Source organism: Pollicipes pollicipes, unplaced genomic scaffold (assembly GCF_011947565.3).
Source record: "Pollicipes pollicipes isolate AB1234 unplaced genomic scaffold, Ppol_2.1 Scaffold_7261;HRSCAF=8764_pilon_pilon_pilon, whole genome shotgun sequence".
NCBI classification, from domain to species: domain Eukaryota; kingdom Metazoa; phylum Arthropoda; class Thecostraca; order Pollicipedomorpha; family Pollicipedidae; genus Pollicipes; species Pollicipes pollicipes.
Window position 1 is genome coordinate 53,290,193 of NW_023597054.1, and position 21,165 is coordinate 53,311,357.

Here is a 21,165-nt window from a genome sequence, read left to right on the forward strand (position 1 = left end):
CCCTACCCCTCATCCAAAATAATAATATGCCAAAATAATTGGATCTCTGTCCACGATTACCCAACGTGAAAAATACTTGTTCGCGCGTACAAGTCTGAAGGTAGTCTTCACGTTCATTTGTATGAAATACAAATGCCTCAGCCCAAGCTCTCCCGAGGCTCCAACCTAGCGCCCTGATGCGACGGTATCACTGCTGATGCATATGCTGCAAACAGGAGACTTAAGCACGACACAGGAAAGCTGTTAGGAAAACAGTCCTAATGAAAATGCTTATGTCATAAAAAGACAAAGCTCGAAGATCATAAGAAGTTTTCGTTTAACCTGGGCAAGCCGGTCCTTAAAATGCTTCACACGGCCGGCTGGACATGATCCCACATTATTATCATCGCACAGAAAACAGTGGAACGCCCTAGCAAAGTGAGCTCGTCATTGCGAACGGAATAAGCACATTCCATTTTCGCTTGGATAAATGCTTAAGCCTTCGGAGGTAATTACAGCTCAGGCTGGGCCAGAGTTGAATTGAGACAATGAAATGCAAGATTTCTTTTTGGGGGAATGCTAAGATAGTTGTTAATGAATGTATGTCGAATATCAAACGGTCGAATACATAATACATGCATTAGTCATGTGAACGTAAGTGTTATGGAATGTATGTAACGCATAACAGAACGTTTTTATCCGTTTTTAGAAACTTGACCATGCAAAGATCTTCAAATTCTTTATGTGACGAATAGAACATGGCGATAAATGTAATATGCAAATATTCCCTATTAGTTAGGATGCTACTATAGTCGACTAAAACCGTAGCTTCATGCGTGGTCCAAGAACATATTTCACAATGACAATATTATGCGAGGCACCTACATGCGAAACCACGCCTCCAGGTGTGTAACATGAACATGAAAGTTGTGCACCCTTTCACCTTTTCAAGTAATATCTAAGATGCATCACTTTCCAACCACGCGGTGATTCAGTCACCTCCAACACGGACTGAAGACATTGGACACACTCGGACAATCTAGGGAATGTCGCCCAGTGGTCATTTAAGTAGGTCTCATATTGTCGTGAATTCGTGGAGAATACAATGTGACAGGTGCAGCAACAGCCACACACATGCCTTCATTCAGGCCTGTGAAGTTTTAATGTTTTGCCATTAAAATTTTGCTTGGTGTGGCGGTTTTTCAAACATGTGCGTAAACCTGGGAGGGACAGGAGCATAGTGACCCCTACCATCGGTGAAAGCGATATGTGTGTCCCCACTCAGCGGGCTCCAGGTCGGATCAAATTGTGCTAAGCAGGGCGTAGTTTCACACAAGAGAATGGCTGAACAGTGAAAACATGCCCAACCTACCCACAAAATATGCCAACAAACAGGATGTACCCGAGATTTGGTTCACTTTCTTCCCGAAGCTGGGGGAGGGGACCGGAGCCTAAGTTGGAGACGGGCAGGCTGAGCCCCCAACTGAAAAGGAAATCACATACCTGGTGCCTTGCCACACAACAGGGAAGTTTGACAGGGAATAGCGTACCCCAGCCCGAGCTTGGCCGGAAAACGCTGATTGGACAGTGGTATAACTTACAAAGCTACCTTTGAACATAAACGAGGTGACAAGTAGCAGACATACTATATATCAACAAAATATTGAGAACGTAATGAACGCATTACGCATTGAACGAAAGCCGAAAACGCGGATGGGTTGCCGGTTGAAAAAAGATCCAGTTTCCTTCATTGCACGGCATAAATTTAGTTGCTGCTGTTTCCATCTCTCGTTGCGTGGATTGCGCGCCAGCTACAAAATGTTGCTTCTTGAATAAACAGCCGAGTGAGAAGAAACGCGTTATCGCGTGTTTATGAGAGCGCGGAACACAAGCGTGAGAGTTGCTGCTTCTAGGTGCGTGAAATATATGTAGACGATGCTGGTACTAACGTGCATAGCTGTATTGCCTTCCCACATCTTGTATAACTTTAGTGACACTGTTTTTAAGAGAAGGTAGGGTTGCAATGTTATGATGATGACAAGCGTCGACTCAAACCTCAGGCAAGGATGTAGTCTTAACGAGGTGAAACATTCACGTGCAAAGAATATCAGCGGTGCTGATGGAGGGGCTATATGTGTCAGAAATCCCAGATATAGTGGTATTTGTGCAAGGTAATCCAGTTTTCCATGATTGTGTGATGTGCATGCTGGTAGCCACTAAAGTTGTCAAAAGCTTGCTTGGTGAGGCATTTTGTATGCTGCATTTCTCAGTGACACATTTTGCAAAGTGAATTTGAGGGACTGAACCATGAAAATAATGACAAGCAGGTTTCTCCCCAGATCTTGCTCACTTTTCTCTCAAAGGTGGGGAGGCTGGAGCCCATGTTTGGGGGGGGGGGGTAATACCTCACAGCTGAATAGGAAACTGCACCCCTGATCATTATACTATGTTTTCTTAAAGCTAAAATAAATCCCTTTTTACTAGCAGATATTGTACTTGCTGCTTTCATTCCATGATAGGGCATGGAGGTCATCAAGCTTTTTCCCATGCAATCATTGCCTCCATACTTGACATACAGGTGATGGCATTTAATCTAGTAAATCAAGAATCATAGGTTAATATTGGAAATATATTAGCCATTTCATTTTGCAAGTGTGTTTCTATTTGGCTTGATTTTTGTCCTTGTTTCTATTTTTACGTTAAGATGAATAATCACTCAGAATGCAGGGCTCAGATCATTTACCCCTTTGTAGATGACCTGGTTATGCATGATAGTTCTGATGATAATGTATTGTAATTACAAAGACAAGTTATTGTAATTGCTGCTACTTTACAGGATGGAAGGGACCACACTGGACCAAGTTCAAGACCATGATGAAAGGACTCATAGCACAGCTGCTGAAAGGCAATTCTGTCACTCAGGAAATATCAAAGCTGCAGTGGCTTACTTATCTCAGGTACCAATCCTTGCTCAGAAATCAAGTGAATAAGGCAGCTGACCTGTAAGTAGTAAGGTGCCAGTAGCATGAGCTAAATATGTCAAGACTCCAGAAATAAGCTTTACATTGCTTAAACAGTTCAGGACCTTCCAAAAGCTGTCATGCATTTTGAAAGATTCCAGGGTATGTTTACCTCTAGTATCTATTTTGCATACTAACAGTGACTGATTGTGGACATTGCCCCACTGTATACCAATATCCTGTCACCCCTGACAGATAGCACTGTGCCCCAGGAGCTGTCACTCATGGGCCTGCCGCCGGTGGTCGACCGCGAGCGGGGAGAGCTGGAGCCCGTGACGCTGGTGAATGCTGCCTGGCATCTGCTCTGTCACTCCCGCGAGGGCATCAACTTGCAGAACGAGCTGCAGCAGCGGCTGGCGCTGGCCACCGCCGATAAACAGCTGCTCCAGGTGAGCCGTTTTGTGGCCTGAGGTTGCCGTGGGTAGAAGCTGTGGGCAGTCGATTAGCGCTGGGGTGACAGGCAAGCAGGTGCTGAGAACATCAAGCAGATATGCCAAGCTGGGGATGGCAGGGAAGTGTCTGCTAGCGATACCCAGACGAATTGGTGTTGTGGACAACATACATGTAGCTGCTGGTGGCAGCATGAGAAACTGTCTACTCTTGCCCTATTTGTTTGTGCTTTTACACATGTGCGCTGTAACCATGTTTAAACTGTACTCTTGACCAAATCTACACGCCTTTTGTGCTCGTAGGTCTGGCGTCCTACCTACCTAGCATCTACTGGTCCCTCCGAACTCCCCCGATCTTGTAGGCATTTTCCAGATCAGAGTGACGTCACTTGGCCCTTAGCTGGGCGTTGCCGTCAGACCAGTCATATGTGGTGCGGTCGTATGCACTAGTGAATAGCGAGCTGCGTGTACTGCGCTCGGTCGCTGTGTGTGTTGTCGTGTGGGGTGAAACGACTGTCGCCTTAGATGTACCCCAAGTCAAAGCAAGTCAGCATGCTGCCGTGGTAATATCCCATGTCCCGCTCCCTGCCGGCTTCTGCTATTGAGCGGTGATACCCCTCGTCCCCGCTCCCCGCCGCCCCCTGCTGCCGGGCGGTGATACCCCTGTCACGCTCCCCGCTGCCCCTCCTGCTGTCCTGCGGTAGTGCTCTGCACGTTCCCCGCTCTCCCTCTGCTATGGTGCGATGTCCCGCTCTCCACCGCCCCCTGCCGCCGGGCGGTGATATCCCCTGTCCCGCCCCCCGCCGTCCTATGCTGTCGGGCGCCGACGTCCCGTGCGTGACCGGCAGGTGAGCCTGACTCGGTGCCGTGAGCGGCTGGCGGCGCTGGAGAGTCGCTCCGAGCAGCAGCAGGAGCAGCAGCGGCAGCAGGCGGCCCGGCTGAGCGGCTGCCAGACGCGGCTGGCCGAGGCCAGGGAGGAGGTGGGTCCTCCACCCGCCGAACCTGACGCTTCCGCCAGGCACCCGGAGCGGTGTGAAGCGGTCCAACGGGCAAGCGGCGAGCGGGCATGAGCTCGATTGCCGATAGAGCCTTTCAGTTTTAGACTTATGGCGATACAGTGTCGACCTGCACGTGCCGATGCAGGCGTATAGCTCTGTGAAAGCCGCCGGTGCACTGGTGGCTAAGCCATCCGGGCCGGCTACCGGCTGTCAGAGCCTTAGTCTGCGGGCCGTCGGTGGCCGTGCTGCAACTGTAGAGCCCCGCCGTCCGCCGCTTCCGCCGGCCGTCCACTGACGGTTGGGTCCGTTGCCGGCAGACGCGGCGGCAGCAGGCCCTGGGCCAGCAGCGCGCCGCCCACTACCAGCACGACCTGAAGAAGCAGGAGCGCCAGATGGAGCGGCTCAAGGACATGTGAGTGCCGCCCGCGCGCCTGCCTGATGCCAGGGGGCGCTGCTGATGTTCAGGGGCTTGGAGTGCAGCTGCCGGTGCCGCCGTGCCCGGTGGTGCTGCCGAGTCCGAGACAGATGTAGGGGCAGCACCAGTCGGGGATATGATGGCGGTGCGCGGCCCAAGGCAGATACAGGTGGCAGCACCAGTCCTGGGTCCGTTGGCACTGCCGGATCCGAGACAGCTGTAGGTGGCAGCACTAGTCGTGAGTCTGATGATGCCACCCGGGCCAAAACAGATGTAGGTGGCAGCACCGGTCCTGACAGGTTCAAAGGAGCTGGCATTCCCGTATGCGACGTGCTGATGACCGCCCGCCGCTCCCGCTGGCCCTAGGCCCGCCTTTCTCGGGTTCCCAGCAAAGTGGTCGACGCGACAAGGCCGGGTCTCTGGACTAGTGCAGCATGGGAGAGAAAGGAGACAGAGTCCTGGCATACATCACAGTCACATGGCTTATCCAACCTATTGTATGTGATGCTTGCTCGGAGCGCGGACCATGCAGCGCGATGGTCTTGTTTGTCCTGAGCGGGTGTGTGATGCTAAGCGTGATGGGTTGTGGGCACGCCGAATATACCTGTGGACTCCGCGTCGCGCTGAGACGCTGCTGCCGCTGCGCAGGATCCACCGGCTGCTGGACAAGCAAAGCCAGGAACGGCGGTCCGGCATCGTCATCTCGAGCCTTCTGGGACGGCAGGACGGCTCGCGTGCCAAGTGGCGCACCCCGGCCACCGCCATCAGGTACTCCCCGTGCTGTCGCTGGGGTCGGGTGGAGACGCATCCTGCTGTCCGAAGCATCTCGCGCAGAGGTATCCTGCTATCTCCAGCATCGGATGCAGGAGTTACCCATTCGTATCCAGCATCGGGTACATGCAGACTACCCGCTGTCGCTGGTATCAGGCACACACGTACCAGCTGTCGCCGACGTTAGGTACGGACGCGCCCGCTGTCGCCAGCAGCAGGTGCAGGCGTACCCGCTGTCGCCAGTACCAGGTGCAGACGTACCTTGCATCTGCATCGGGTACAGACTCTCCAGATACTAGGGTGTGTAATAGTGCTGACGCATAGTCACTTAGGGTGGGCACTAACACCCTGGCTCGACATGGTGCACAGATGTGACTGGTTGAGGCTAACATGGCGCGCGGACGTACGTCAGCTCTTACCAGTACATGCGGTGACGTACGCACACATTGCGCGTGATTCCATCCATTTTTTTCTGACAGCCTGCCTTGGGTGCGTGTGTGGACCGTGTAACATCGATGCCAGTGTGTACCTGCTGTGGCTGGCTTGCTTGTGTGCAGGACACCGCTGCAGGTCTACGAGTGCCGTTTCCGTGGATGTGCATCGCGCCCTAAACGCGGCCAATGCGGGAGGGATTGCGGGAGTCTGTGGAGGCAAGCAGTGGCGAGCCGCGACATCACCACGTCGACGAAGTGTGATACAGAGGTGCTGCGCGCTTGAGACCTTGGCGTAGTAACGGAAGCCCGACTCTGACGCAGATGACAGCGATTCCATCACTGTCATCCATGCGCCGCATCTTTGCATGGGTGGGCAATGGCGCACCTAATGGAATGCTCCAGGCTATCTGCATTCGTAATTCGCTAGTTGCTGCACCATTTGTACGAGGATATGCATTTCTGCGCCACGTGAAATATATCCGTGCTATACGTACGTAAGCCAGGTATAACCGGAGGTGACCGCCATGTGCCGGTTTCTGCGCCCGTGGGTGTTAGTGGAACGGAGGATATAACACTGACGTACCTGGGCGCCGCTCGCTCTGTCGAACATTATTGGCACCCCCGTGCTGATGCTCTTTGTTGTCGAGGAACAAAGAATCTTCCCTAAATTTGTGTTAGTTTTTGGAATATAACACTTGCGGTGCTTTTGCGCTTCTGTTATAGGTATGTCGACCACCCTGCTGTAACAATGTCCGGAAAACGCAGCAGTCCTTTCAGTAGGTCCATGACCGAGACAGTAAATGGTATTTACTAGCTCAGCGTGCCGTCCAGCTCGCAGGTCGCGTGACTCCTAACTATCATATGTGACGTACTGCACGGGTCTTCCGTGTAAGCCAAACAGGGCGCTGGACTCGGTCGGGTTTTCGGATTCAGAGGCGACGACAAGCTATTTATGGCTACTGGTGTCCTCGATCTCACATCGTGAACGAATGTGTCGTTGATGCTTGCTTTTGGTGCAAGAACTCGCCTAACTTGTTAGTGCATCCAAGTGTTCCGATGCGTTCTCGGCGGCGCCCCCGTCACTTTTTACGGGCCTGCTTTTGTACTCTCCGTTGGCCAATAACTGGGGAGGTGTGTTTCGGAACCTCGTTTGAACTTGATTAAACTGTGGCTGTTTTATATGTCTCCTGGGGACGAGGGCATGCCCGCAGGCTATTGATTGTTCACGCCAACGCAACTTTGGGGTTTCCCTAAAGTACCGCGTGTTGGTTTACACGTACGTGACGATGCTGTACGGATATGTTCAGGTTAGCTAAATGTTTTCTTTTTCTGTATTGGATGAGACTACATGTTAAGTTGACTCGGTGGCCTAATGTTAGCATTAAGAGTTATTCACACCAGGGCGGTGACCAGAAACCGACAGCGTCTTTTGCGTTGTACGCACCACTTTTTTGCACATAAGTGCAATCGTTTAGAAGTAATTTAACAACTCAGTGTCGAAGGACTCGTTTCGTATATGCCCAGCGATCTAAATGCGTAAAACGTCAGAAAAAAACAAAACATTACAACACGTCCGCACAGATTGCATCGAAAGGAGCGGCCCTGAGGTGTCTGAATAGCATGAAACGGTTGAAATGATGATACCGACTGTCAATATGGTCATGATACCACTGACACTCCCTGCATGCATTGGCCAGTAGCCAGATATAGAAACAATAGGCTCCTATATTTAAGGTATAGATTTTCATGTCGCCGATTTCCCATATTCCTACACTGCTGGCCTATGTACGGAAGGCTCGTTTTTCCAAATATGCGAAACTTCATTTGCCATATTTGGCTATCACATGCGTTTCATGTTTGTGACATATGCGATGCATGGCCTTCTTTGTGTGAGCACTAATGCCTCCGTTCGCACACCGATTGTGTTACTCGCTTTGCGTGTATTGGACACGCCAGCCAGTGTGTCAGTCAATGGCGCTACATCATAGCATGGACAACTTTAAAATATGTCACAGAACCAGCAGTCCTACCTTGGCTTGGAATGGCACCGGCACAATCACCTCCTTCGCCGTCAGCTTTGGCTTCCAGTCGCGATCATCTGCCCGTCCCTGCCGTCGGTGCTGGTGGATGCCTGCAGCGGTGCGGCCTGGCGCGCCTCCCCCACTCCCTTCCCGCCGACCATCGCCCTTCCCGCCGCCCGTCGCTCTGACGCTGACCGTCGCCCTTCCCGCCGCCGTCGCCCTGACGTCGACCGTCGCCCTGACGCCGACCGTCGCCCTTCCCGCCGCCCGTCGCCCTTCCCGCCGCCCGTCGCTCTGACGCTGACCGTCGCCCTTCCCGCCGCCCGTCGCCCTGACCCTGACCGTCGCCCTTCCCGCCGCCCGTCGCCCTGACGCCGACCGTCGCCCTGACGCCGACCGTCGCCCTGACGCTGACCGTCGCCCTTCCCGCCACCCGTCGCCCTTCCCTCCGCCCGTCGCCCTTCTCGCCACCCGTCGCCCTGACGCCGACCGCGCCGCCAGGCATAAGGAGGAGGCGTACGAGCGCGTGCTGGCCGGCTGCGAGGCGCGCCACCTGCGCGCCGTCCAGGAGACGCAGCAGCTGCGCGCCGCGCTCGTCTCCCTGCTGCGCGCGCTCGCCGCCGCCAGCGAACAGGTGAGCCAGGATCGCCAGCTAGCGCCGCGTTGCGTGTGGTGCTCCGCGGCGACTGAAGGTGCGGGGTGGCGACTACGCGGACGTGCGGCTTACGGTAGAGGCGCTAGAGCCGCCAGCGCGCTGGAGTCGAACTCCTGCGCGCAACGGATATTTGCGTTGCATCAACCTGCACTCGGGTTATCAGGTGAGGACCGCCTGGACGTCTGAGCCGCCTCGATGTTGTGAAGGCCGTGGTCGTGGTTAGATTGACTCGACTGGACCGTGTCGGTACGTCCAAATGTGGCCCACCGGGTGAGGCAGCGCACAGCAGCCTGCCTAGTCCATCGGCCGCGCACGTCGTTCGGCGAACCGTTGTCCAGCCCCCAGTCCGCCCGGCCTCACGCTGCCAGTGTGCGTCAGGCGAGGCGCCGGTGGGCCGCCCCGTCCTTCCGCGCTGTTCCGGCGCCGCGGGCTCTGGGAGAACCGCACCGGCGCCATCCGTCGCGTCGGGGCCGTTTCTGTGGCGTGACCGCCGCGCGACCGACCGGTGAGCACCGTGTGACCGACAAGCGACGGCCGCGTGACCGACACGTGCCCGACATGTGACCGACGCGTGACCGGGCAGGTGCCGTGCGAAAAGGGCTGCTCGGCCTGCGGCGACGCTGACCTGCTCCCTAACGTGGAGCTGGGCCTGCCGTTCGAGCTGGTTAGTCGCCGGCTGGACGGCATGGTCTCCTGCTTGCAGACGAAGCTGGCTCTTCTGACCGAACGGGAAGGTGAGCGGCGCCAGACGGGTGCCCGCTGGTGCCGGCCGTCTCTGAGGCTGCTTGTAGATGATTTTTGCTTCATTTCACCCTTTCCGCTTTGATCTCTTCCAGGATAAAACACGTTTTCCACGAGATGGGCACAAACTTGATCAAAGTCTAGACTTGTCAAACAGTTGAAACACATTTTTACTCACGTCTGTTTGTTTTTGAGCTGTAGTGAACCCTGAAAGTAAGCGTAGTACCCAGCTCGCACACGGGATCACACGTCAGCGTACCACCGTGAAAATAACCACGAACACTGCAAACCCTGGACTCGTATACGTCGTATAATGGTGTGCACGGCGTTCCATCACGCTGCGGCCGCCGGCTCGCTTCGTGCTGACCGCGGCCGCGGCGTCCGCGGCAGGCGGCGGTGTGCCGGGCATGCAGGACCCAGCGGTGGCCGACGGCGCCCAGCTGGTGCGAGAGCTGCGCCAACAGCTGGAGACCGCCGAGCGGACCGTCCTGGAGCAGCGCCAGCTGATCATGGGCACCACAGGTGACTGGGCACCACTGGTGACGGGACGGGCGCCACTGGTGACGGGACGGTACCACTGGTGACGGGACGGGCACCACTGGTGACGGGACGGACGCCACTGGTGACGGGACGGGCACCACTGGTGACGGGACGGGCGCCATTGGTGACGGGACGGGCACCACTGGTGACGGGACGGTACCACGTGTGACGGGACGGGCACCACGTGTGACGGGACGGGCACCACTGGTGACGGGACGGTACCACTGGTGGCGGGACGGGCACCACTGGTGACGGGACGGGCGTCACGTGTGACGGGACGGGCACCACGTGTGACGGGACAGGCACCACTGGTGACGGGACGGTACCACTGGTGACGGGACGGGCACCACGTGTGACGGGACGTGCACCACTGGTGACGGGACGGACGCCACTGGTGACGGGACGGTGCCACTGGTGACGGGATGGTACCACTGGCGACGGGACGGTACCACTGGTGACGGGACGGGCACCACTGGTGCAGAACGGGGCACCCAAGGCTTGTGACGAGCTGAGGGACTGTAGGCAGTGGCACTGTATCCATAATGCCAGCCGTAGCATTAGTGATGGAGGATGAGAGTGGTGCTGCAGGAGCGTGCTTGTAGCCCAGTTGGATTATGAATCTGAGACAGCTGCGCACTGGCGGTATTGTGATATCCATTGCTCCATTTTGGTGGAACTTTGCAACCTTTAAGACCATTTACATCGCAAACGTTATAACATTGTTGAACCATCATGGACTTTGGCCAGTCACCCCAGCCATGACGTCATATGGCTGGGGCATACTGGCTTTGTTCATGCCGCGAACTGACACGCGTCAACGGCTGCCATAGTGTGACGCTTCTCCGTTTCTGTTGTAACACCCACGGTGTGGCCACGGTGTGAGCGGCTGGGTCAGTGGCGGAGTGCTCGGCTTCCGACCGGGTGGGTGCGGGCTCGACGCTCGTCGCCGGCCGCGTCTCGGCGTCCTCCCTGGGGACCAGCGGCAGACGTTGTGACGCACATGGCACCGGCAGTTCAGTGATTCCGTTGTCTACACATGGGCAGGGGACGTTCCCGTTCCTAATTCGGGATCTGCGACTGTACCTGGCCCAGGTGAATGTCGATGGACATATGTGCTCATCATGCCCGCACAGATGAGGCATCTGTAGGAGCGCTGCGGGTCTGGAACTGAGCCCCGCGTGTTGGCGCGTTGGTGGTCGTTTCCATAGACACGGACGTAAGCCACCGGCTGGTCACGTATGCAGATGGCCATCATGTCTTACGCAGTCTAAACTTCCCCAGGTTGCATGGCTATGCTTGGGGCCGTGGTAACGGTATACTAATGGCGAGAGCCGTGGCTCGCCTTAGTTAATGCCCCGCTCAGCTGCAGGCGGCCGCTAGCCGGCATTCGAGCCTGCTGTAAGCCGGCCACTCGGTCGTATTTCAGCGGGCCCTGACGGCCGGTGGCGCGTCACCCGAGTAATCGGCTAATGCAGAGAGAGCCCCTGCGGCGCGGCGGGGCGCGGCAGCACGCCCGATTTGTTCAACAGCAGCGGCACTCTTGATGGCCGACGCGTCTCTGGCGGTGGCCAGCATACCCGTAACGCCTCCGGACTGAGCAGCCCGTGGCAGGGCACAGTCGGCTAAGATGGATCGCTTGGTGTCGGTGCAACGCCGAGTTGATGTGCGGACACGCCCGGTGTGTGACGAATGACACGATGTTGCTGCGTGCCCCGGTGTCGAATCTTTGCTGTCGTCCCTAACGTTTGTCCCGTCTTGGCCTGAATTGGTCCTGCTGTTGTCTTGTTATCCCGTTTCTTTACTATTTCTGGTGGACTTGACGGGAATTTTTCCAGGTGCGTACCTTTTTCGCGTGGTGCATGGGCCTGGGGCTTCCGAAGTTGTGCTGACTGGCGTAAACAGGGACTGGCGCCTTGTCATGTCGAGATTCATGAAGGCGCCTTGCTTGCATCTGAAATGCCAGCATCTGTCAAGTGCTGTGAAATTCAGGGACCATTCGTAATCAAAGCGTGGTCCGTAATCACCGAAACAGAGATTGCTTTCGGTGCACATCTGGCTGGTGAGATTGGATCGGAGGCGGCCGCTCAGGCCATGCATCACGGGTCTGCGCGAGCCTTGCTGCCGTCCAGATGGATCAGACCCGGCGTGGTCCGATCCGTTGCAGGACAGACGAGCGGCCGGCCCGGGAGGGCGGGCGGGCGGGAGCCGAGAGCGAGCCTTGCTGCCGTCCAGATGGATCAGACCCGGCGTGGTCCGATCCGGTGCAGGACAGACGAGCGGCCGGCTCGGGGGGGGGGGGGAGGGGGCGGGCGTGCGGGAGGGGGTCGAGAACGCCCTCTGTAGCTGGACTGCGGACGGCGGGCCTGAGCCGCCCGGCGAGGCTCCACCAATGGGGCCGGCGTCTCTGGAGTGTTCCTGTGCTGCTCTGTCATGTTCAGCTGTAGCCGAGCTATGTAGAGGCCGCCGCTCGGGGAGGAGGGAAGGGATAAACCTGGCTCTTAGTTGCATGGTTCACTGCGCCCTGAAGCGTGTCGAGTCAGTAATCAGCCTCGCTGGTCCATGACACGCCTGTGTGCTTGTTTTAACGGATTGGTTAACGGGTCTGAACCGCTTGACACTATGTTTGAGTGTTTCAGGCATCTGGTATTTTGTTTTGGAGTATTATGGTATTACATCATTGACGCATATTCTTTGAAGTGCGCAGTTTGCGTGCGGTGCGAAGCTATTTGACGGCTTTGCGTGTGACGATGACCAGTTAGCGGCGGACTCTGAAAAACCCGACGGCAAGATCGGAGTGATCCTAGTGCCAGCCGGTCACCAGAGCTGCCTGTCCGCCTGCGGTGTCCGATGGTGTAGCGGCCGCGCTGCCGACGAGGCCGGCCTCCCCAGCGTGCCTCGCCGGCCGCGCCCGCCGACATCCGCTGACACCCGCTGACACCCGCCGACATCCGTTGACACCCGCTGATATCCGCTGACACCTGCTGACACCCGCCGACATCCGCTGACATCTGCTGACACCCGCTGAAATCCGCTGACACCTGCGACATCCGCCGACATCCACTGACGCCCGCTGACACCCGCCGACATCCGCTGACACTCGCTGACATCCGCTGACGCCCGCTGACATCCGCTGACACCTGCTGACACCCGCCGACATCCGCTGACACCTGCTGACACCCGCTGAAATCCCCTGACACCTGCGACATCCGCCGACATCCACTGACACCTGCTGAAATCCGCTGACACCTGATGACACCCGCCGACATCCGCTGACACCCGCTGAACATCCGCTGACATCCGCTGACACCCGATGACACCCGCTGACACCCGCTGATATTCGGTGACATTTGCTGACATTTGCCACCTGGCCGCGCAGGGCCGGACGACTGCGACGGCTCGTTCCAGCACAACGCCTTCCTGCTGGAGGAGCGCGAGGAGCTGGCAATGCGGGAGCGCATGCTGGAGGAGCAGCGGCAGGCGCTGGGTCGCGAGCGTGAGATGTACACTGAGGCGGTGCTGCGGCTCGGCCGGGAGGTGAGGAGACCGGTGGATGGGGTGGGGGAGGGGGGAGGTCGCTCAAACGGCACGGCACGGGGCGTGCGGCCCGCCTGGGGACTGGGCAGGGAGCTGACGCCGGGACGCGATGACAGGATCAGTCACATCTTCATGACCGGCGTCCCACCAAGCGCGTCTGATCGTCTGGCGTTGTCCGGGCTCATGCGTCCAAACCACGCGGCGGCTTTCTCGGCGCCGTGTCGGGCGCCGCCGGTGACGCCGCGCCGGTGCCCTGCAGCGGGTGGCGTTTGAGGAGGAGCGGGCGCAGGCGGTGCGGGCGCAGTTCCTGGCCAGCTCGCCGCTGCTCTCCGGTCGGCCAGCGTCGGCCCGCTCCTCGCCCGCTGACGTCACGCGCCGGCGGCTGACGTCACCGGCGCGGCGCGCCGGACCCGGCCAGCGCACACCGCCGGCGCGCCGCTCGCTCCCGAGGTGAGTCGCAGGGAGGCCGGCGGTCGGGCGCCGCTCTCGTGCGCCGGGCTGGGGGCTCGCGGCCGTGCAAGACCTGACCGGGGTCGGGCAGCACCGGCGAGTTGGCCGGCCGCCACGCACATGCGTCGAACCACCGATATGTGGGAATCACACGTGCGTGTGTATCGTCGCTGATCGCTCATTGTGGCAGCCGGCTTGTTATGACGCCTGGTGCTTGTTATTTTACGTGGTTACGCTTGTTATGTTACGGCATGACGCGTTATGAGTTCCGCCGTCGGGTGATCCCTGGTCAAAGACCATTTAAGTCTGCTGAGGCAAGCGTGCTTCCTGCTCGCTCCTCTGAATATCATCGCTCCCCAAGTTGGACAGCCCTCCTGAACATTTTCGAGTAGGCTATTGCACAAATTTGAAAGTGAATTGCTTCATTATCACCCAGCAGCTCTACCTCAGATATCAAGTGTAGCCTTATCGGTTTTAAGCTAGATCACGCGTTTTTAGGTATGACAGCGCAAGTGAGTCGAGCAAGCGTTCTTTGGACACTATTCACCGCACAGCGCTCCGCATCACTACAGGAGCGTTTCGAACGACACTTGCCGGAAGCCTTCTTGTAAAGGCCAGCAAGCCGCCGCTGTCGGCTCGGCGAGAAATGCTTGTCGGCAGCATGAGATATGTTCTAAAGCTGCGGCAATTTCCTTCCCACCCGACATGTGATGCAGTTTTATCGCGACGAACAACAGCTGTGTTTCATGGTGGTCCGGATCAACATTCCGCCCTTTTTGCGCTAGGATAAGACCTCTGCCTGATGCCAGTGGCATCCCTCTTCGCAGCATGATGCGGGTGCAGCATACGCTAGACCCTCCATGGCTTCTGATTTCGCCCAGAGTAGACACTTCGCCTGCTGAAACAAGGAAACATACCCTACCAACTGACTTTTTCCCTTCCAAGGAGTTAGGACACGTGACGTCGTACGAGGAGCACACAATAACTCACACGGACAGATCTAAAGCTTCAGACGGTGTCGGCTGTGCGTCGTGATTGGATCCGCCACCCGATCATCCACGTTGCCAAGGCGCGCATCGGTATTCACCTCTGAACTGGCGTCTATTATCAAGGCGCTTTGTTTATTGAAGTTGGAAATGAGTCATTTCACCTCGTTCTAACAGATTCTTTCAGCAGCCTTTTGGCCTTAATAACTTTCAACCCATCATGTCCTCTTTTACAGGCCGTCTTGATGCGCCTCACTGCATTGAACCGAGTTGGAAAGAACGTGACACTGTGTTAGATTCCCAGTCATGTCGGTATCTTTCAAAATGAGTTCGCTGACACAGCCGCAAAACGTGCATGACATGCACCATGTACGCGCAGATTGCTGCTTCCAGCTCAAAATTTTTATCCATCCATTTTAACTTTATTGCAACGCAAGTGGCAGCTCCGTTGGAATAAGGGCACGCACAGCAAATTGAAACGTACAAAACCTGCATTGGGCCCATGATCTTCCAGCTTCCGTGATTCGAGGCGAGAAGTGGTGCTTTGCAGGCCGCGTATTGGCCATACGTACGAAACTCACCGATACTTGTCGTGTGGTAGTGAGAGACCCCGATGCGCTCGTTACTCTGCGTTTCTTACCGTGCACTACATAGTATGGCTATGTCCACATTTTGCCGGGAAGCGCTTGTGTTACTTTGGGCGAAATGCTACCTCCCTCACTTAAGTGAAATTCTTGGTAATCACTCGTAACTTCTTGAAGATGGGCAACTGTATTCGTTCCTTGCAGAAATCGGATTTCGCTCTATGTACTCACCTCGTAACTAATGCCATCCTGGTGAGTGCAATATGGCCTATGCAGTCGGCGCGTCTAAAAACCGTAAATAACAACAAATACCAAGTGTAGCGGAAAGAGTGCAAAATGCGGTACATTGTATTTTGTATTGGGGTCGACGACACGCGATCCCGCGCATTGCGCGAATGCTGCACCGGCTCCATTGCTTGAGCCGAGTGTGGAGTTGCCGCGATGGTGACTGAAGAAGTTTGCCGCTGCAGAAGCCATCTTGGCGTTAATGAGCTTACTCAAAGTGAGACGCTGTTTCACACCCTCGCCGTCGGAACGCGATGATCGTTACGTGCCAGCACGTGTATGCATCAGTCGGCGACTCCGTGTCGCTGCTGCTGTCTGCGCGAGCTGCTCGTCCGTGACCTGACCTCGGCTGGGTCGGTGACCCCGGCGCTGTTTCAGCTCGGAGGCGAGCATGTCGCTGCTGGGGCTGCCCTCAAGCCTGTTCGGCAGCGACCGTGCGAGTCCGTGCGCCGCCGCTGACCGGCCCGGCCCGCCCGAGCCGGCGTCGGCCGGCCGCCTCCGGCCGGCCAGCCCGGCCCAGCCGGCGCGCGGTGCCCCGGATGGCACGCCCGAGCGTCACTCACCCCGCGTGGGCTGAGGCATCAGGACACCGCAGCCTGGTCAGTTTAAGTCACTCTGTGTGGGCACCCGCCCCCCCCCCCCCCGGAGACAGGTCCAATGTACCTCAGATTCAGACGCCTAACTTACTGATGGGTGGAAAAAGTTGGCGAAGGTGATTGGTTTGTGGCCTCAGCGATCGTGCTGCGCGACTTGAAAGGTGCGAGCGTGGCCTTGATCTAAGAATCTGATCGTTGACTGGCTCTATGGTGGCGCCATGCACGTGCCGGCCGCAGCCGCCGGCAGCCTTTCCCCTCCCCCTCCCCCTCCCCCTCCCCCCCCCCCCCCGCTCCGCCGCCGCTGCCGCAGGCAATTTGGAATCCTCATCGAGTGATCATTAGTTTGTCGGCCTCGCCGGAATCAATACGGCATGGGTGTATTGCTGTTGTGTGTGTGCACTGCGCGGCAGGGCCTCTCTGGGGACAGTGGCATTGTGTGTTCACAGCACTCAGGCCAGGGTCCACGAGGAGACGATGTCCCGCTGGGGCTGGGACCACGGTGATTGTGGCGTGTTGTTTGCGATCGCGATACTCCACTTTCGTGCTCCGAGAGAGGGGAGGGAAGGGGAGTGGAAGAAGAATGGAGACAGGAACCAGAACGGTACTTGTGTACTTTGTGGCGTGCGGGTGTGTGTGTGTGCTTGCTGCTTTATGGCGCGTAAACCACTTCGCCGCCTGGGCCCAGCTCCGTTATTTGTTGCAAACTGCGTGACGGTCCAAGTATGTCGAAGTATGCGCAAGAAGTAGTTGAAGTTTGACACAAAAAGAAAAATGGCTATAGGTCCCCACGATCAAATCTCAACAAGGCCACCTAGCAAGCCAAAGTAGCATACCATAGGCGCAGACCCAGTTCTGAGATATTCCGTTACCCTGGTCGGGTCGGGTCGTACACGACTTGGAATCTAATATAGTCTTTAAATGATGCAATGGTACAATGGAGGAGGCATCCATGGATGACGGCTCACCAAGAAGCTGTCGAACCGGGAGGTTGGGGGAAAATGCGTCTCTTTCGGCGACAAGATTCCGACACATCGCGAGGCCGTGTTCATTTGACAGTCTACCATCGCATCGAGCGCACAGTGGTGGGTCATCTCACAAGAGATAGTGTTTAGGTGTTTGGTAGGTATGGCCAGAACGGAGCCGGCGGAGGGCAACCTCTTCGACGCGGTGCTTCCTGTGGCTCTACACCCACTCTCCTCTGACACGTTTAACTTTTTTGAACCTGCTGGAGTCGACGTTCTACCTCCGCTGCCACACATCACAAACATAGATTGGCAAGATACACTTCACGTCAGAAGGGAACATGTTAATAACAACGAGATCGCTTCATTCGCCGCCTGCTTACCGCGGCGTCCGCAAGTTCGTTGCCAGAAATATCAACATGGCTCGGTGTCCACAAGAATATCACCTGCTTACAGCTCGCATGCAGTTGGTGTGAAACTGAATGCTATGCTGCAAAGAGCGATTTCATAAGTACCTTTCAGTGGCGCCTGTTGTGCATGTACACCCCACCTACTTAGCTCCGCCGATACATGCTGTTTATTCTTGGATGACGTAAGAATCATCCGAAGGTTGATCGTCGATTCGATGAACAGAGATTGCTCATCGAATCAATGATAAATTTCTGAAGAGAAAGTGGCTTTGTTTCCGTACACATGCTTACACGGCTTGATTCTATAATGCACGAGTCTGCAACTTGTTTCCACGAACCAGACCCAGAACTTGAACGCCACGCGCGACCACTACAGGCACGTCAACATCAGAGACCTGATGAGGCAGCTGCGCGCATTGGTCAACATCGCAGCGTGACGCGAGGGCCGGCGGCCGGAGGCGGCGAGTGCCCCGCGCGGGCGGGCGTCGGGGCCGGGGCCCAGCTCACGGCGTCGACCCCGCTCGGCAGGTCCAGCGGCCGTCGTCCGCCGGCCGTCCGCTGGCCGTCCGCCGGCCGTCCGCACGCCGTCCGCCGGCTGTCCGCACGCCGTTCGCCGGCCGTCCGCACCGGCCAGGCGGGTGGGGCGGCCGGCGCGCCGGCGCTCGGAATAGGCCTAGCTGTGTGTCAGGCGACTGGGCCCGTGTCAAACCGTGCCAACGCGGACAGTCATCTGCTGAGCGCACATTGCCGACCTCCTGTTTGACAAAGTCGGCCCACAATTCTCATCGCTATGCATTTCGATCCGCATGCGTTTTGGGCATGCCTAAAAAGGGCGCGTGTGGACTGTGACCAATTTATGCACCTCTCAAAAGCTCATTTTCGCAAGCTGACTTCTACTTGCGTCACCACCGCACCGAACCATGGCATGCGTTTGGCGGGTCGAGTGACCAGGATAGTGCTGTAAGGCCAGGCGAAGATGTGGGTGGAACATCTTAATATGATGAGATAGCTGGATACGCAGTGGTTCCCGTAGTGTCCGTCTACTAACTTAGTGGTGACTGGTGGATGATGTGGAGGTGTTTGGTTTCTTCACAGTGAATTCTTTCTACGTAGTATATATATATATATATATATATATATATATATATATATATATATATATATATACGCCGTTATATGTACGCCGTTGGCAGCTGCGAGCATTGGTCAACGCGGGCATATATATATATATATATATATATATATATATATATATATATACGTACGTATATGTTTGTTAGTTATGCATGTTTATTTACCAGAATGTGCGCACAACTGGACCTCATTTGTTTTTCATTTGAGTGAAGTCAGGCAGGGGCTGATGGTATGTTAGCTCCGTTATTAGCAAAGATGGGACAATGCCTTAGCAACCGTTCGTAACACACATTAAGGTTGACGCAGTCGCTTTTTGCTGTATTGATTTACTCTGGGCTAGCGATGTGCGCGCTGCTTCGTGGGACCTGTCTCTGCACACAAGCCGGCCCCTCCGAACGTCGCTTCACGCTGCTCACGTGCTGGGGGCGGCGCGGCGCCCAGGTCGAGCGTGACGCACTCTCGCCGTCTGAGCTCGGGAGCGCTCAGAGGCGGCCGCGCGCCGAGGGAGCGCTGCTCAAGTTCGTGCCAGCGGAGTGGCGTGCGGCGTGCCGCTATCGTGCGTTTGCGTAACTGAAGTCTCGTTCAGCAACCAACAGAACTTGCCCGCGTAGAGCACTGTCATGTTTGGCCGGTTGGTTGCGACGTTCATCAGTCGATGGAGGAGCTGCTGTGGCTGCTGGCTGCGTCACGTGCATGGGGCCGCCCGGTACGCTGTTATACACGCTCAGACATTAGGAGTGATTGTGAGATCTATAAAGGTGTGCTTAAGTCATGGTAGCCGTAGCATGGTTATCTTATTTTTAATGAATTTGACGGAATCCTCCGTGGAGCGGATTGATATCGCCTTTTACGGAGACGCAGGCTCCTCTGCTCAGCAAAAAAACTGCTCTTACAATCTCCGCCGCAATATTTTAAAATATCACGCAATGTCCTGGCACGATGGTTCCGGTTTTGGGTCTGACTTTGTCTGGCCAGTTGCAAGCTGGCGGCCAGTAACTAGTCACGCAAGTGCTGTCTGAAAAGCCATCCCACATGTCTGCCACGCATCGGAGTGTTACAACAGTCTGACAACGCATTCTGCTTGCTGTTAAAATTGTCGGTTTCACCTGTACCCTTGGGCGTTTTTTTTAAATTGCACATCGGGGTGTATCATCACAACGTGGGTGTGTCACCACACTTTTAGTTGTGATGTGTCATACAAAAACGTTGTATGCAAGGTTTTTGCTATATGCGCATGGCCCACAGCTAAAAGCCTTGCAGGCTTCGTGCTTTCAATCTTATGTCGTTCCCTTTCTGTGCTTTCCTTGCCTACCTTCCCGCCTGTCAATGCTACTCAGATGTCTTTGAAACAGTAAGGCAAAAATTCAGCAATATATGATTTCCTTGTTGACTTGCATTTTGTATACATAAATTGCGAATGTCTCATCCACCCGCCGTCGTCTCAGCGAGGCTTGGTGGAGATTTTCTTTGTGATATGATTTTTTTTTTACTGGGGCGTTGGCGTTTTCCAGTGGCGAAAAGTTCCATTTTTATGGGTGTCTTCAGCGACGTTGATGACGCACCTGATTTTTGCCAATAACATATAGGCAATCTAGGTATGTAAAGGCACACTGCCTAGGTTTTGTGCTGTTTTTTTCTCTGTGGTGAAATGAAAAGGAGTGGTCGCTTGACCTCATAATTTAGCTTTCGCTATTTCCGCCGACCCCCGACCCCCGCAGTGTGACCTCTCTTCCTGGCCCCGCACCTAGTGTGCAGCGCAAATATAGGAAATGTCCGCCTAACACCGTGCGCGGTCCATAGCTGTGTAGCATTGACCTAGATAATTTTGCAGCTCTGTAGATCGCGAAAAGCTTTGTTTTAGAACACGACGTAATTGACGTAACCTACGACAAAACCGCCCAACTCCCCCTGGCCGGGCAACTTGTCTCTTATAACTTGTTGGCTTAAGCTGTAATTAGCTAATAGCTAATATAATAATACATCCTATCCCTTCATAACTGCTGTGTACCCTTCTAATTCGTGCTCCGCACAAGGAGGCCTCACTTATTTCGTGATATGGTGGAAAGATCATTCGCACGCTTAGGTGGAACATTATCACAAATGGAACGTTTGATTGATGTCAACCCGTTATAAAGGAGAATTACTTTAAGATGATTCATAATCATTGCTGGTTAGAGGCATTGCAACTGAAATGTACATCTGACGGCGGAGTTCGCGCATTGAAAGTATAGCATCCCTAATGTTCTGGGACATGTTTGTGT

The 21,165-nt window shown here is 55.6% G+C and overlaps 1 protein-coding gene and 1 long non-coding RNA gene across 2 annotated transcripts; both read left to right on the plus strand.

Annotated features, from left to right (window-relative positions):
• The first annotated feature begins 4,703 nt into the window (after window positions 1-4,703).
• On the plus strand, window positions 4,704-8,564 carry LOC119112443 (uncharacterized). Its single transcript, XR_005095718.1, has 3 exons — window positions 4,704-4,798; window positions 5,450-5,569; window positions 8,529-8,564. It is a non-coding gene; the product is annotated as an uncharacterized LOC119112443 (long non-coding RNA).
• Window positions 8,565-8,938: 374 nt separating this feature from the next.
• On the plus strand, window positions 8,939-14,024 carry LOC119111613 (uncharacterized). The gene is made up of 7 exons (XM_037235421.1): window positions 8,939-8,952; window positions 9,051-9,060; window positions 9,266-9,416; window positions 9,814-9,945; window positions 13,340-13,497; window positions 13,757-13,829; window positions 13,948-14,024. Exons 1-7 carry the CDS (start codon window positions 8,939-8,941, stop codon window positions 14,022-14,024), a joined length of 615 nt encoding a protein of 204 aa, XP_037091316.1.
• Window positions 14,025-21,165: the final 7,141 nt, after the last annotated feature.